This window comes from Sorex fumeus, unplaced genomic scaffold (genome assembly GCF_029834395.1).
Source record: "Sorex fumeus unplaced genomic scaffold, SorFum_2.1 ptg000075l, whole genome shotgun sequence".
Classification (NCBI taxonomy): Eukaryota; Metazoa; Chordata; class Mammalia; order Eulipotyphla; family Soricidae; genus Sorex; species Sorex fumeus.
In genome coordinates, this window is record NW_026606132.1 from 11,958,035 (window position 1) to 11,971,568 (window position 13,534).

The 13,534-nt window shown below is 40.2% G+C and overlaps 1 protein-coding gene across 2 annotated transcripts in view; it reads right to left on the reverse strand.

Moving 5' to 3' along the window:
- MCF2 (MCF.2 cell line derived transforming sequence) overlaps positions 1-13,534 on the reverse strand; it is an 82,709-nt gene that overhangs the window by 19,473 nt on the left and 49,702 nt on the right. For both annotated transcript variants that reach the window (XM_056130183.1, XM_056130182.1), the window contains exons 19-23: positions 12,574-12,795; positions 6,612-6,704; positions 4,891-4,969; positions 4,301-4,334; positions 1,450-1,559 (exon numbers count right to left, since the gene is read on the reverse strand). In XM_056130183.1, coding sequence (XP_055986158.1) covers positions 1,450-1,559; positions 4,301-4,334; positions 4,891-4,969; positions 6,612-6,704; positions 12,574-12,795 — 538 coding nt within the window. The remainder of the gene's footprint in view (positions 1-1,449; positions 1,560-4,300; positions 4,335-4,890; positions 4,970-6,611; positions 6,705-12,573; positions 12,796-13,534) is intronic.

Sequence of the window (13,534 nt, forward strand, 5' to 3'; positions counted from 1 at the left end):
GTTGTAACCTTCAACTGATCAAGAATGGTATCATTTTATAATAAAACCTTAGTTATTGTTTATTTCTTTAAAATTTTAGCATTTCAGAAAGGACCTGGAATGTCAGATACTTCTTTTATTTTCAAAGATGTTTTCAAGTTGGGTTGGTGGGAGAGTTATTACAAAGTCTATGTTAAATGACATTCTAGAGACTTATTTATCCCTTCTTAGAGAAAACTATGATGTCCAAAAATTCTTTCTGAAGCATTTTTATTGGTTCTACCCCAATAGCAGTATTTGTGATGTCTTAACCCTCTTCTTAGGCAAGAGTACATCATAGAAGTCATGTCTCATAAGAGCCTTGCATGTCAAAGGTGATTATTTAATAAAACACACTGGATTCATAGAAATTACATGAGCTGAAATAGGCAGAAAGATAATAGGATCTCATCTGGGCCACGTTCTGCTGTTAATGTAACCTTGGAGATGTGGCTTCACTTTCTCTAACTTTGTTTTCTCATCTATCAAAGGGAAAATATGAGTACTTGGTTCTCTCCTGACAGCTCTGGGTGCCAGCAGCCTAGATGACCTGGGAAAGTGAGGCTATCCCTAAAGGCTAGGGATTGGTATTGCCAATTTCTCCTCAATTAGCAAACTGTTGCAGATTAAAAGACATTTAAGCACTGGGCCCTTTGTTTGGCATTTCTCCAAGAAAGTCTAAGCTGTCCATCAGAGAGATGTTTGTGGGATCCTGACAGGTCCTTCCCTAGCACCCGTATTTCCTTGTCATACCCATCACATCTAATTTAAATTTCTTTTGAATTATCTTCTACCCTGACGTTTTTGTGAAGGTGAACACTGATGCATCTTAGTTAGCGTGTATGACCACTGAACTTTGAACAAGCCCTGGCATACAAGCTGTGTTCTGTTTGTTAAATCAGTGTGTGAAGTAAACTTAATTGATACAATCTGCATAAGAGAAACTGATGGCCAAGTTACATCCTTATATTGCCAAGTTTATCCCATTCACTAAGTCTGTAGTGAATGAGGTGTGAAATTCCTGAAGCCAATATATATGGTGGGGTTTTTTTCCCACCACATCCCATGGATCAAACCTTTGGAATCCTAAATATACATCAGAAAAAAATCACATAGAGAACTTCTTAAATGACAGACGCTGCATCTCACTCTGAGTTTCTGATTTAGAAGGGCCGAGATAGAACAGATAATTTGCCTTCCTCCCAAATTCCCAGATGATGATAACTTAATTGGTCCTGGAACCATTCTTTGACCATCACCATTTTGCAGCACACCCCCAGAGCCCTGTGGGACTTAAGAGCCTTATAAAAAGGAGTTGACTTTGTTCTTCTCTAGACAAGGATAATAGTTGTGCAGATTTTTCCAATTTAACAACAGGAGGCCAAATTTGCACCGTTTTCAGTCCTAGCCTTGCATGACCATTTCACATACCTTTATTTGCTTCTGCTTGAAGTGAGGCGATTGCCTTGCCGACCTCTGCCAGAGTGCCGCTGTGCTCTGATTTGATTTCCTCAGGGCCTGCCATCGCTCCGTGTTGCATTCTGAAATAGGAATTACGTCAAAGTCAGCTTTTGCAGAGTGTAAAAGTAACACAAAAATGTAGAAGAGTCTCCCTTTCACTGATCACATGTATTCAGTACGAGTTTTGACAATTCATTGGAGCAGAGTTGATTTCCTCATTATTTAACTCTGTGTGGTAATGGTTCATGATAAAAATTCACATCCTAGGATCAAAACTAGCAAGGCCTCTATGTATTTTAATGACTTTTTGTTGAATCAATGTAAATTACAAAGCTACAAAGATATTTAAGATAGAGTTTTAGGTCTACAATGTTCCAACACCAATCCTTTCATCAGGGTTCACTACTCTCCACAAATGTCTCCAGTTTCCCTCCTGCTCCTCTTCTCTCCCCCAACGCCCACCCCCCCCACACACACACTCACAGCCTGCCTCTGTGATAGGCACATTTCCCCTCCAAGAATGTCCTGGTGTTCCTTTACCTAACTTGTTCCCTCCACCCCCACCCCCATAGCAAGGCTCTCACTTTAACATGCAAGACAAAACAACTATTCCCTGGGGTCAAAGTGGGTACAGCGTTTTCCTTGTAGTGGCACACCTGGGTTTGATCCCTAGCATTCCTTATGGTCCCCCGAACCCACCAGGAGTGATCTCTAAGCACAGAGCCAGAAATAAGCCCTGAGTACTACTGGGTGTGGCCAAAATAGAACTACTTCCTTGTCGACTCTAGGCAGGTGTAGTATTCAAAATCTCCAGTGCTTATTGTATTGTATATTCGAGGTTTGCAATGAGGTGTATCTTTAATGTTCTCAGCATATCACACAAAAGACTAGCTAAAATGAGGGACTGCATAAAATGAGCTTAACTGCAATGAATATTTCACAGTATATATGTATGGCCCTCCCGTTGATCGTCGATTTGCTCGAGCGGGCCCAGTAACGTCTCCATTGGAGACTTTGTTGTTACTGTGTCTGGCATATCGAATACTCTCGGTAGCTTGCCGGGCTCTCCGAGAGGGGCGGAGGAATCGAACTCGGGTCGGCCATGTTGGCCGCTTGTAAGGCGAACGCCCTACCCGCTTTGCTATCGCTCCAAGTTATACTCTTTATTATATACAATGTTAACTGTCAACTATAATTCAGTGAAGTTGGAGAAGTATATAAACAACAAGAAATCCCTGGTGTTGGGGTTGGAGAGGGAGCTCCGAGGACTGGAGTTCATTCTTTGTATACTGGAAGCCCAGATTTGATCTCTGGAATCGCATGGTCTGAGAGTCACCAGAGCACTATATCAGGAATGGTCTTCATCACCACTTGGTATGAGTTTAGAAAAGTAGAAAAAAATCCTGATTCTCTATAAACTTTGAACCTTAATGAAATTAGATAACCTATTTCTAAATGACAATGAAATCTTAATCTCTTCCGTAACATTAATGGCTACTACAAAGTCAACTGCTACAGAAAATTGGAAGACTGCCTTCATAACAAATGTCAAAAGACTGAGTATTATGAACCCTGGTGTGAGACTTTCTCTGATTTTTATATGATTCTCATCATGAACCAACATGAACCAACACAATTTGCACCTAATTTCTGCTATCCCAGAGATGATATACAACAGAGGTTGGGGAATTTAGAAGTCATGCTGTGGCCCTACATCATAAAGATGTTGCCAGGAAATTTCTGTGTCAAGGTTTTGGGATCAGTGTAGGAAATATTTCTGTATCTACACTAATGTTCTTTGGAAACTCTGCTTTTTAGGGTTCCTAGAGACAGAGACTCCAAAACTATGCCTTTAAACCAACAACTGCTGTCATTTGGGGACTGCAAACTTGCTATAAGCTTTTGTTATATACTGGTGAGGGAGAGCATTTATAATCAAGTTTTAAAATTAGCACAAGCTACTGTATTATTTTTTTAACATCAAGGCAAACAATGGCATAAGGATGACCAGGTTGCACGCATAAATAAGGAGATACTAAGAAAACAATGTGCTTTGGAAATTTGATGGATTATTACTCTAAGGGCAGGTGGAATTTTGTCTGAGATGCCTTAAATGCACTGTTTCATGTTACCTAGAGAAAACAAAAGATGTGAAAAAGGGATTTGTTTTCTTTTATTATAAAGATCACTCCTGACAAAGTGCTCTAAGGTCACCAGAGTCACAGCTGACAGTGCTGGGGAAGTCATCAGGGATATAGCTGGTGGTGCTCAGGAGGTCATGCGGTCCCACAGACCAAACTCAGGGTCTTTCACCTGCCAGGCATTTTCTCTAACCCCCTTCATAAAGATACTTCATAAAGCATAATCACACAGGGGTCCCCAAATGGCCCTGTGACATCAACTTTGCCTGTTTGTGGCCATGAGTTCAATCCCTGGTGTCACCCACAGATGCTGAGCTTGGTCCCTATAGAGCTCTGCAGTCTGAGATCCCCAATAGCAGAACAGAACAGAGCAGAGCATCCAGTTGGGTATGTGCATGCCTCTGTGTGTACGTGTGTGAGAGTACCACAACTCAAAGGAAATAGGAAAACGCTATAAGCAGAACTGCAAGTCCTGTGAGTAGGTGTGTGAGCACAACATCGACCATGGTGAGCACTATGACTAAAATGAGCATGAGCCCCACAAGGAAAGTCTGTGCTCCACATGCACCGCAGCCACTAGCGCAAGCATGCCAACCCAGCATGTGTGTGTGACCCCTGGTTCATGGCAAGTGCAAGAGCAAAGGAAGGGGAAGCAAGGGGCAGGGAAAATATTTGCTCACTCGTAATTTTGCTGAGAAGACAGCTGCTCCTGTACTGTTGGTAGAGAAGGAGACATTTGTTTTTTAACTGTGAAACAAATGCAGACCTTACACAAATCATTCAGATGTCACATTTCTTTTCCTCCTCTAAGACCAATCAATGACTTTCATATGTACTCACACCATCCACAGACTTGAAACCACCACAAGAAAGGCCAGTCTGAACTTGAAATATGGAGGTGACTGAGCCATGTCATGTTTTCTTCAAGAAATTCAGGTTAATAACTCAAACCACACTCAAGAAGCAGAGATTATTGGAGGTCCGAAGCAAAGCCTCATGGGAAGAATTTAGAATTAACAGTTTGCTAGATTATTTCCCTGCTGCATCTCATGTACTGGAGATTATTTTCTACTGTAAAGTTCATTCTCCTCAAAGGTTTAAACAACCCCCTGAATCTTGATCTCCTGCTAATTAGCTTTAAAAAACCATCTGATTATAAAAAAGGAGAAAGTAAATGTCAGCCTCATTCCCTGTATAAGTTATGATCAAATGTGAGTCAATGAGCAGTCACCGTACTTCTTGTTCCAAAGTATCGCAAGCTTGATTGTACCTGTCAAAACTTCCTGTTGCTTCAACAAAATACTTCTCAATTCTTTTAACCACGCCAGCTTCACATCTAGATTCGGAGCCTAAATATTAAAATAAAAAAGGAGGGGAAGTGTTACGGAGAAGAGGTCATCTTTCTTTTAAAAGATGCATTATAATAAGAAAAAAGGTATATTATAAAACAAATGCAATTATGTATAACAAACCTAGTCCACATCCTCATCTACTCTGTCTACGCTCTATCATTGCAATTCATCAAACATCTCTGGAGCAAATTTTCATCAGATCAAAGGAAGCAGTAGTCAAAACCATTTTGAAATTGCATTTAAATAAGAATGCTCAGCAGAAAAATGTGAAATATACATCACAATCACAAATCATCCTGTTAATCGTTGATTGCCTCGAGCAGGCCCCAGTAACGTCTCCATCCTAGCCCTGAGATTATATTCAAGGCTCTTTAGGAGAATGAGACCCATCATTGTTACTGGTATTTGGCATATTGGGTACGTCACGGGGAGTTTGCCAGACTCTGCCGTGTGGGCAGGTTACATTCGGTAGCCTGCCAGTTTGTCCAAAGTAGGAATGAGATAATAAGATGTCATAATAGGATGTCGCGCGGCCGCTGGTTTTTATGTCCGGGAGCTGGTTTTTATAGTCTCTTAGTCTTGGCCATTGATGGGATTACACGGCACCAGGGGGCCAGTTTGTGAAATATACATATCATTGTTTATTTTTCTTTAAAGGGGGGTTCTTTTAATATTTAATTGTCTGGTGTCAGAGCAATAGTGCAGAGAGTAGGGCACTTGCCTTGTACGTAGCCAACCTGGGTTCTATGACCAGCACTCCATATGGTCCCTGGAGCCTGCCTGGAGTGACCCATGAGGAGAGGGCTAAGAATAAGCTCTGAGCAGCACTAGTTGTTGTCCACCTACCGCCCCCAAATTGTGTAAATGGTTTTAGGTGAAATGTTGGTAAAATTAAGCAAATAGTGCTATGTCTGAAAAGACAGTTTATTACAGAACTTATGGTTGCCTGAAAGTTTTCTTCCCTGGTCTTACATCCAAATCAAACAAGAAAAATCATTTTTATGACTGATAATGATCTAGTACAGAATTAAAGAGAAAAAATACTGAGTTCTTTCAATAGATAAGAGCACATTCACCTGGCACAAGAAATGAAACACTTTTTTGACATGAAAGCATTCTCCCGAAATGCTGTCATTTCTCCCCCCTTCTCTGAAAAGGTTTGAAAATTACTGCACATCTGTCCAGAGTTTTAATCATATTCCTTCAGAACAGCAATCATATCTGAACTATCATACTCCCATATCTTGTAACTAAGCATTCTCTGAATGTGAAGCACAAAAGAAATCAGAATTGATATAAAGGTCCTAACAATTGCAGCTTGATCATAACAGAGAAAAGCCTGCCAAGCTCTTGGCTTTCAGCTATGGTCATTAAGTTTCCTGGTACAAGTTTTGGAAACTTATAGAGCACTAGAAATCATTATAGACAACTGAAGGTAAAGAATACATTTGCTCCTGAAAAGCAAGGAAAAATTTTAATGGTATCTGTGTGAAATAGAACTTCTGTCATGTAACCAAAAATAATTTTGTTTACAAATGTAGATAGTGATCTGTCAGTTTCCCTAGATGAAATTTTAACATTGGAGTTTTAACATTGCAATGCAGGCAATGGTTCCTACAATAATATTTAAATAACCAACCTGAACAATGTAAACTTCTTCCTTCCCACCACACCAGATTTCAAATTTGCGGGTATCGCCTTTTACATATTCAGTAATTCCAACTTCTTCCAACTGCAATATACAAGTTGAGATATTTTTCATGTGCATTCTGTTTTGAATATAATCGCATATCTACCTCAATAATCATATTTTGAATGAAACAGAATTTCTCACTTGAGCAGAATACTTTATATTCATTAATAGGAAATGATAAATATGATCATACGAACGCCTGCATTTTAAGTAATTTCATTGTCTTACACTCTCCTCCATCCTCTTTTCTTTCAATTCCTATTCCAGTTTCCTAAAGGACTATGTCACTCTTTATCCCATTTGTGAGTCCGCCAAATAACCCTCATTATATTTTTATGGGAAATTCTTTTTTTTAATTTTTATTAGTGAAACATCATGAGGTACACAGTTGTAGACTTACAAATTTTTTGCTTGGGTTTCAGTTAGACAATGATCGAATGATAAAGTACCCATCCCTCCACCAGTGTCCATTCTCCACCACCAATGATCCCAGTATCCCTCCCACACCCCCCATCCCCCCCATCCCACCCTGCCTCTGTGGCAGGGCATTCCCTTTTGTTCTCTCTCTCCTTTTGGGTGTTGTGGTTTGCAAGAGAGGCATTGAGTGGCAATCATGTTCGGTCTATAGTCTACATTCAGCATGTATCTCCCATTCTGGGAGGATCCTCCCAACACCCTTTATTTGGTGCTCCCTTCTCTATCTGAGCTGCCTTTTCCCCTGGCATGTGTGGCTGGCCTCCAAGCCATGGAGTGAACCTCCTGGTACTTGTCTCAGCTCAAATCACCCTCATTAAAGGTGGTATTAACAGTAGTGCTAATGAGGGGCTGGAATGATAGTACAGCAGATGGGGTGTTTGCCTGGAACACTGGGTAGAGGGATGGGTATTTGATCATTGTATAATTGAAACCCAAGCACAAAAATTTGTAAGTCTGCAACTGTACCTCATGATATCTCACTAATAAAAAAGTGTAGCTAGCTTGAAATGTATTTGGTAATATTTGTTATAAATGTATTATAATGATGGATGTATTAGGTTTTAGGTAAAAATAGTAAGTGAATCTATTTTTTGATTTTTGGCTACAATCTGCAGTTAGCAGTGCTTACTTCCATCTCTGTATTCAGGAATAACTCTGGGCAAGGCTTACGGGACTATATGGGGTGCCAGGGAATTGAATCTGGGTTGACAGTGTGCAAGGCAAGTTTTTTTACCCACTGTACTATTGTTCTGGCCCTGTAAATGGTTTTATCTTGAAAATTGTTTAGTTTTGCTAAAATAATTGCAAAATAATCACAAAAAGTGCAATCCATATATATCAAAACCATGCACAGAACATTACAATAGTATACATTTAGCAAAAGGACACTAAAGGACATAGATCAAGTAAACAAGAACAGTGGCTATAAGCGCAGAAAGGAGATTTACTATTGGAGAATGAGGATAAAAATAATGTAAAAATCAAAGAACAGGGGATAGAATGATAGTACAGCAGGTAGAACATTCTTCCTGTTAGTAGTAATTCCTGAGCAAAGACCCAGGAGTATAACCTGGGTATGGCCCAAAAGCCAAATTAAGACAAAGAATGAACAAGATTAAGACTTTTCCTGCATACAGCAGTGATAAAGAGAATGGATCCTGGGGCCATCTGCTTGGTATTGAACTTGCTTTATCCTACTTACTAGCAATGGGCTCTTGAATAAATGATGTTCTAGAACTCAGGTTTCATGTCTGCAAAATTTGGAACTGTCTTCTAATAGTTCCAAATTCATTTAAAGTTGTAATGCACTTTAACTAATAGTGATTTTTGTAAGCACTTCAAACAGTTCTTAGTACACAGTAAGCACTTAACATATGTTTGTTACATTAAAGAATGGATGATTATAAATTCATGAACTAGGAATCTGAAGAATTTCAGTATGTCCATCGGACTGTGACCAAGGCCTTTCCTTTCCAGAGAAATTGCTGCTTCAAAATAGAGCGCACATCATTAGAGAGTGTACACAGACCAGTGAATGCATCTTGATAGGGTGAAGTCAAGGAAATAGTCTTTGAAAGAGAAGGAAGATCTTCGGCTGCAGAGAGGATCTGTCAAGGGGAAAACTTTGAAGCTAGTAAGCCAGTTGTCACATCAGACACTGACTCGTAGTTCTAACAATTATTTAGCCATAGATTTTCATGATAGGTAAGGAAGATGGGATGAGTACAGCTCAACTTCCTTTTTTTTCAGTAATATCGCCTTTTTGCTAATAATTCCTCTCCCCATCCTTGCGAAAATGACTTATTCTCTTTGATTAAGGAAACTACTAGGCATTATTGAAAAACAAAAGGAAATCAGAGTGATTTCCAACTCCCCTTGAAATGTCAGATATTATTTATTTGCTGAGTCTAGTAAGTCAACAATCCCATCTGTCTACCTCCCATGGAAATGTTTCTTGCATCTATCCTACCTCTGTTTCCATGGTAACCGTTGAATTCTCACAGTTTCAGTAACTCATACAAGTCCCTCCTTATTCTGAAGGACTCTAGAAATACTCTGTTGGTGCGTACATTACTGTGACACATTCAAAATAAAAGGAGACAGCAAGGATGATAACTCAAGTGGTAGGGGACATTCTTAGCATGTTCAAGGCCCCAAGTTCATTCCCTGGCACCACAAGCATCCTAAGAACTATCAGTGGAGATGGCTCATATACAAAAATTAAAAAATTAAAATGCAATGTAAATCAGAAATAATACCATAGTCTTTACTAGGTGATACCTCAAATTTTTTTTTAAAAAAGTGAAACAAATAGATTTGGGTTAAACACACTGAGGAAGATAAAGTAGCTTCTCAACCACCAGGTAACAGATAGCTGGAAACCAGATCCCTAGCTGATGTGAATGACAAATTCATGTGTTTCAATGTTAATTTTAAAAAATTTGGATGAGAAAGTAAAGGATGCTTGGAGGGCTCACTCAGGATGGGAGATGCGTGCTGAAAGTACACCAAACATGACGGAAACTTAATACCTGTATTGCAAACCATAACACCCCAAAGGAGAGAGGGAAAGAGAGTAAAAGGAAATATGCCTTCCACAGAGGTGGTGGAATGGGGTAGGGATGGCGGGAGAGCTACTGGGAACATTGGTGGTGGGGAATGGGCACTGGTGAAGGGATGGGTACTCGATCATTGTATGACTGACACATAATCACTAAAGTTTGTAAGTCTATAACTGTATCTCAAGGTGATACATTAAATAAATAAATAAAGGTAATACTTAGAGATGCATGAAAAAAATGGGTGGGATTGGGCCATGCCCAGAAGAACTTACAGATTACTTCAGGTTCTGTGCTCATGGATTACTCCTGGTGGGGTCAGGGGACCATATGGGACCCAGAGGATCAAAAACGCATCAGTCATGTGCAAGGAGAGCGTGTTACCCACTAAACTATCTCCCCAGTCCCTTTCAATGTTTATTAGAGACATGAAGCTCCTTGTAGATGAAGTGCTTGGAGGGCGGTCCCAAATATTAAAGGAATGACTGCACTTATTGTGATAACAATAAGAGTCAGATAGATGTTTTAGCACTGTGATGGGTTCAGAAGTGAAGCAGGAAGACTGAGACATAGTACAGCTGTAAAGGCACTTGCCTTGCATTCAGCTGACAGACCAGGATTAAATACCCATCACTGCTTATGGTCTCCAGAGTAACACCAGGAATGATTTCCAAGTACCAAACCAGGAGTAAGCTCTGAGCTCTACCAGGTGTGCCCCACAAACCAAAAACAAACCAAAAGAAAAAGTGAAGCAAGAAATGTTAACAGCAGTTAAAAGTCATAACGGTGGGCAAGTTAGAAACATCTAGTAGCTGCTGACCTGGCAGGAAGAATCGAAAGCAATCCTTGCTTATTTGGTTTTATTAGTTTATTTATTTATATTTATTTTATTATAATAAATAATAATAAATGATATTTATTATTATTTATTTGATATTATCAGTTTCCTGATCTCAGGTCAAGTATTCAGCTTCCTGATATTCAGGTCTCAAGCCACACTTCCTGTCCTCTGGGTGGTATACCACTGGTAAAAGTTTCCTCAGTTAGGGGCTGGAGTGATAGCACAGCGGGTAGGGCATTAGCCTTGCATGCAGCCGACCAGAGTTCGATTCCTAGCATCCCAAAGGGTCCCCCGTGCACCATCAGGAGTAATTCCTAAGTACAGAGCCAGGAGTAACCCCTGAGCATCACTGGGTGTGACCCAAAAAGCAAAAAAAAATGTTTCATCAGTTAGCCAATATACCAGCAATGACAACTAGGAAAGCACATATTCCTGGGGGGAGAATGTGATAGTGGTTGGGATTCCACTTTCTCAATTTTCTATTACAAAATGGCTCCATTTGTAACCTTTAAAACTTAAAATATAAAATTAGTAGGGTTGAGAAAACAAAATTTCCCAAATACAGACTTGTATAAACTGGAATTTCCTCTTGTCAAAAGTCAAAAATCTTTTAGGAGTATCACTGGCTTGCTAGTAACTCCCCCCCCCCCAAAAAAACTGCTCTTATTGTAATACTAAATGTGAGAACAGAATGGTCATTTTGGTTCTCGAAGAGAAGAAAATAATTTCAAAGACATGGGAAGTGTGGAAAGGATTCAACTAAGGTCAGAACTTGGAAACCCAGGAAAGGAACAAGTCAGTGAAGGAAAAGGAAGACTAAAAGACTGGGTGGAGATGCTAAACACAAAATGTTAGCCCCTTTTTTGTTGTCTTTGTTTATCTGGGGATTACTCTCAGTGGTGCCCAGGGCTATCTCCTGGCTCTGTGCTCTAGGGTCATTCCTGACAGTGCCAGGGATAGAACCGAGTCAGCGAACTACAAGGCAATTGCCTTAACCCTATATCTCAAGTTCCACCTTTTCTCTATCCCTTTTTATAGTGCATCAAAGAAAAGGAAGAAATTCCTTCCCCTTCGTCTTTCTTGTGTGACAAAAACTCCTTGCTGCCAAGATGAAGTACCTCACCTAGTACCAATTGTAAAGTAGTGCTTCCTAGGGAGTGCCTGAGTCACTGTTCACAATTTCAATCTGCGCCTGCAGGACACCGGAGCATCCCTTTGGAGACCGTCAGGGACAGGAGTAAGAAAAGAGAGGAAAGCATGGGAAGGGGGCCGTTCCCGGCTCATCCTTCACGCCCTACCGAGGTCACGAGTTGCCCCCCGGCATGGCCATGGCTCCAGAGCCACAGAAACCAATCTCATAATTATCTGGCTCTCGGCAGAAATACGTCCGGGCTTAATAAGTAAAATATTAGAAATCCAAAATCACGCGGCCGCAATAGCGGCCACGCGACATCATTTGGTACTTGCAACCAGCTGTAGAAAACAAATTATTTCACAATGCCTTTTCAGCAGGTCTGATTTGGGGGTGTAAACTCTAAACAATAATGGTGCATCTCTTGTGGAAACAATGAATCTAATCAAAGTAGATAGAGTGTTAATTAGAATTCATCTGCCTCACAGGCATTGGGAGCGGCGGGAGGGGGTGTATATTGGGGTTCTTGGTGGTGAAAAATAAGTGCTGGTGAAGGGAAATATGTTTGATCATTGCATGACCGAGACTTAAACTTGAAAGCTTTGTAACTTTTCCCACGGTGATTCAATATATAATTTTAAAAAATACAAAAAAAATTTTAAAAATTAAAAAAAAAATTTAAAATTTTTAAAAATACAAAAAAAGAGGAAAGGACAAAAAGTTCTCCCCTTCCTTATTCTCACTGCAGAGAAATCTTTTTTTATCCAGCATCTATGCAAGAGTTCTGCATAAAAGAAAGGGATGTGAAGCCAAAGTATAAACTCCAGTCTTTTAAGCTGAAATGATAGATACAGAGAGATAAAACAATATTATAGTACTATACAATTTAAATGGTCTTACATTCAAACTGTGCTTAAAACTGTAGGAAGGATATTTAGCAGCTCCTTCTCCAGTTTCACCACGCCTTTTGCAAAACACAATGGCTTTTTCATACAAGAAAATTTGTCGCTGCATTGGCTTGAATCTGGCAAATTCCTTCATTTTGGTGGCCCCCTTCCTGTGTCCTGTCCACACGCTGAATGCATTTTGTGTGATCATCTTGCCCAGATCATTTATGTTTCCCTAGAATGGAAAATGAACACTCATTTGAAGAAGGCACCACTACATTCAGATGAAATTTTCACCGTGAAAATGCTTTGCTGAAAATGTCTCACGGTTTACCAGAAGAGTCACTTAGAGCTTTGTAAAATGCCATTCATCAAGAACCTGAGGTGATGATGGTAAGTGAACAAATGAGAGAGACAAGTACTGGAGAGGTTTCACTTTGATGCAGAATGTGAATCACTAAATAAAACAAACTGGCAAGCAGTAAGAAAAACAAAATCCTAAGCTTTTGTGAAACTATAGTCGTCACTAGAACAAAAGGAGAGGGCTTGGAGTAATAAGGAAAGGGGCTCATTGTAGCAGGATGGTACTAGAAATACCATGAAAAAGAAGTGGAAATAAATTCTCTTAAATATAGAGGTACTAGACAGCACTGTCTGTACTGTGCTGGACTGGACTGGACTGTCCTCCCATTGTTCATGGATTTGCTCCAGCGGGAACCAGTAACATCTCCATTGTGAGACTTGTTACTGGCATACCAAATACGCCACAGGGAGCTTGCCAGGCTCTGCCGGGTGGGATACTCTCAGTAGCTTGCGGGGCTCTCCGAGAGGGGCAGAGGAATAGAACCCGGGTTAGCCACATTCAAGGTAAACACCCTCCCTGCTGTGCTATCGCTCCAGCCCCTCAAATAGAGTCAAGAAGCTAAATCCCTGAAGCTACACAATCTTGGAGATCAATGATAACTCAATACACA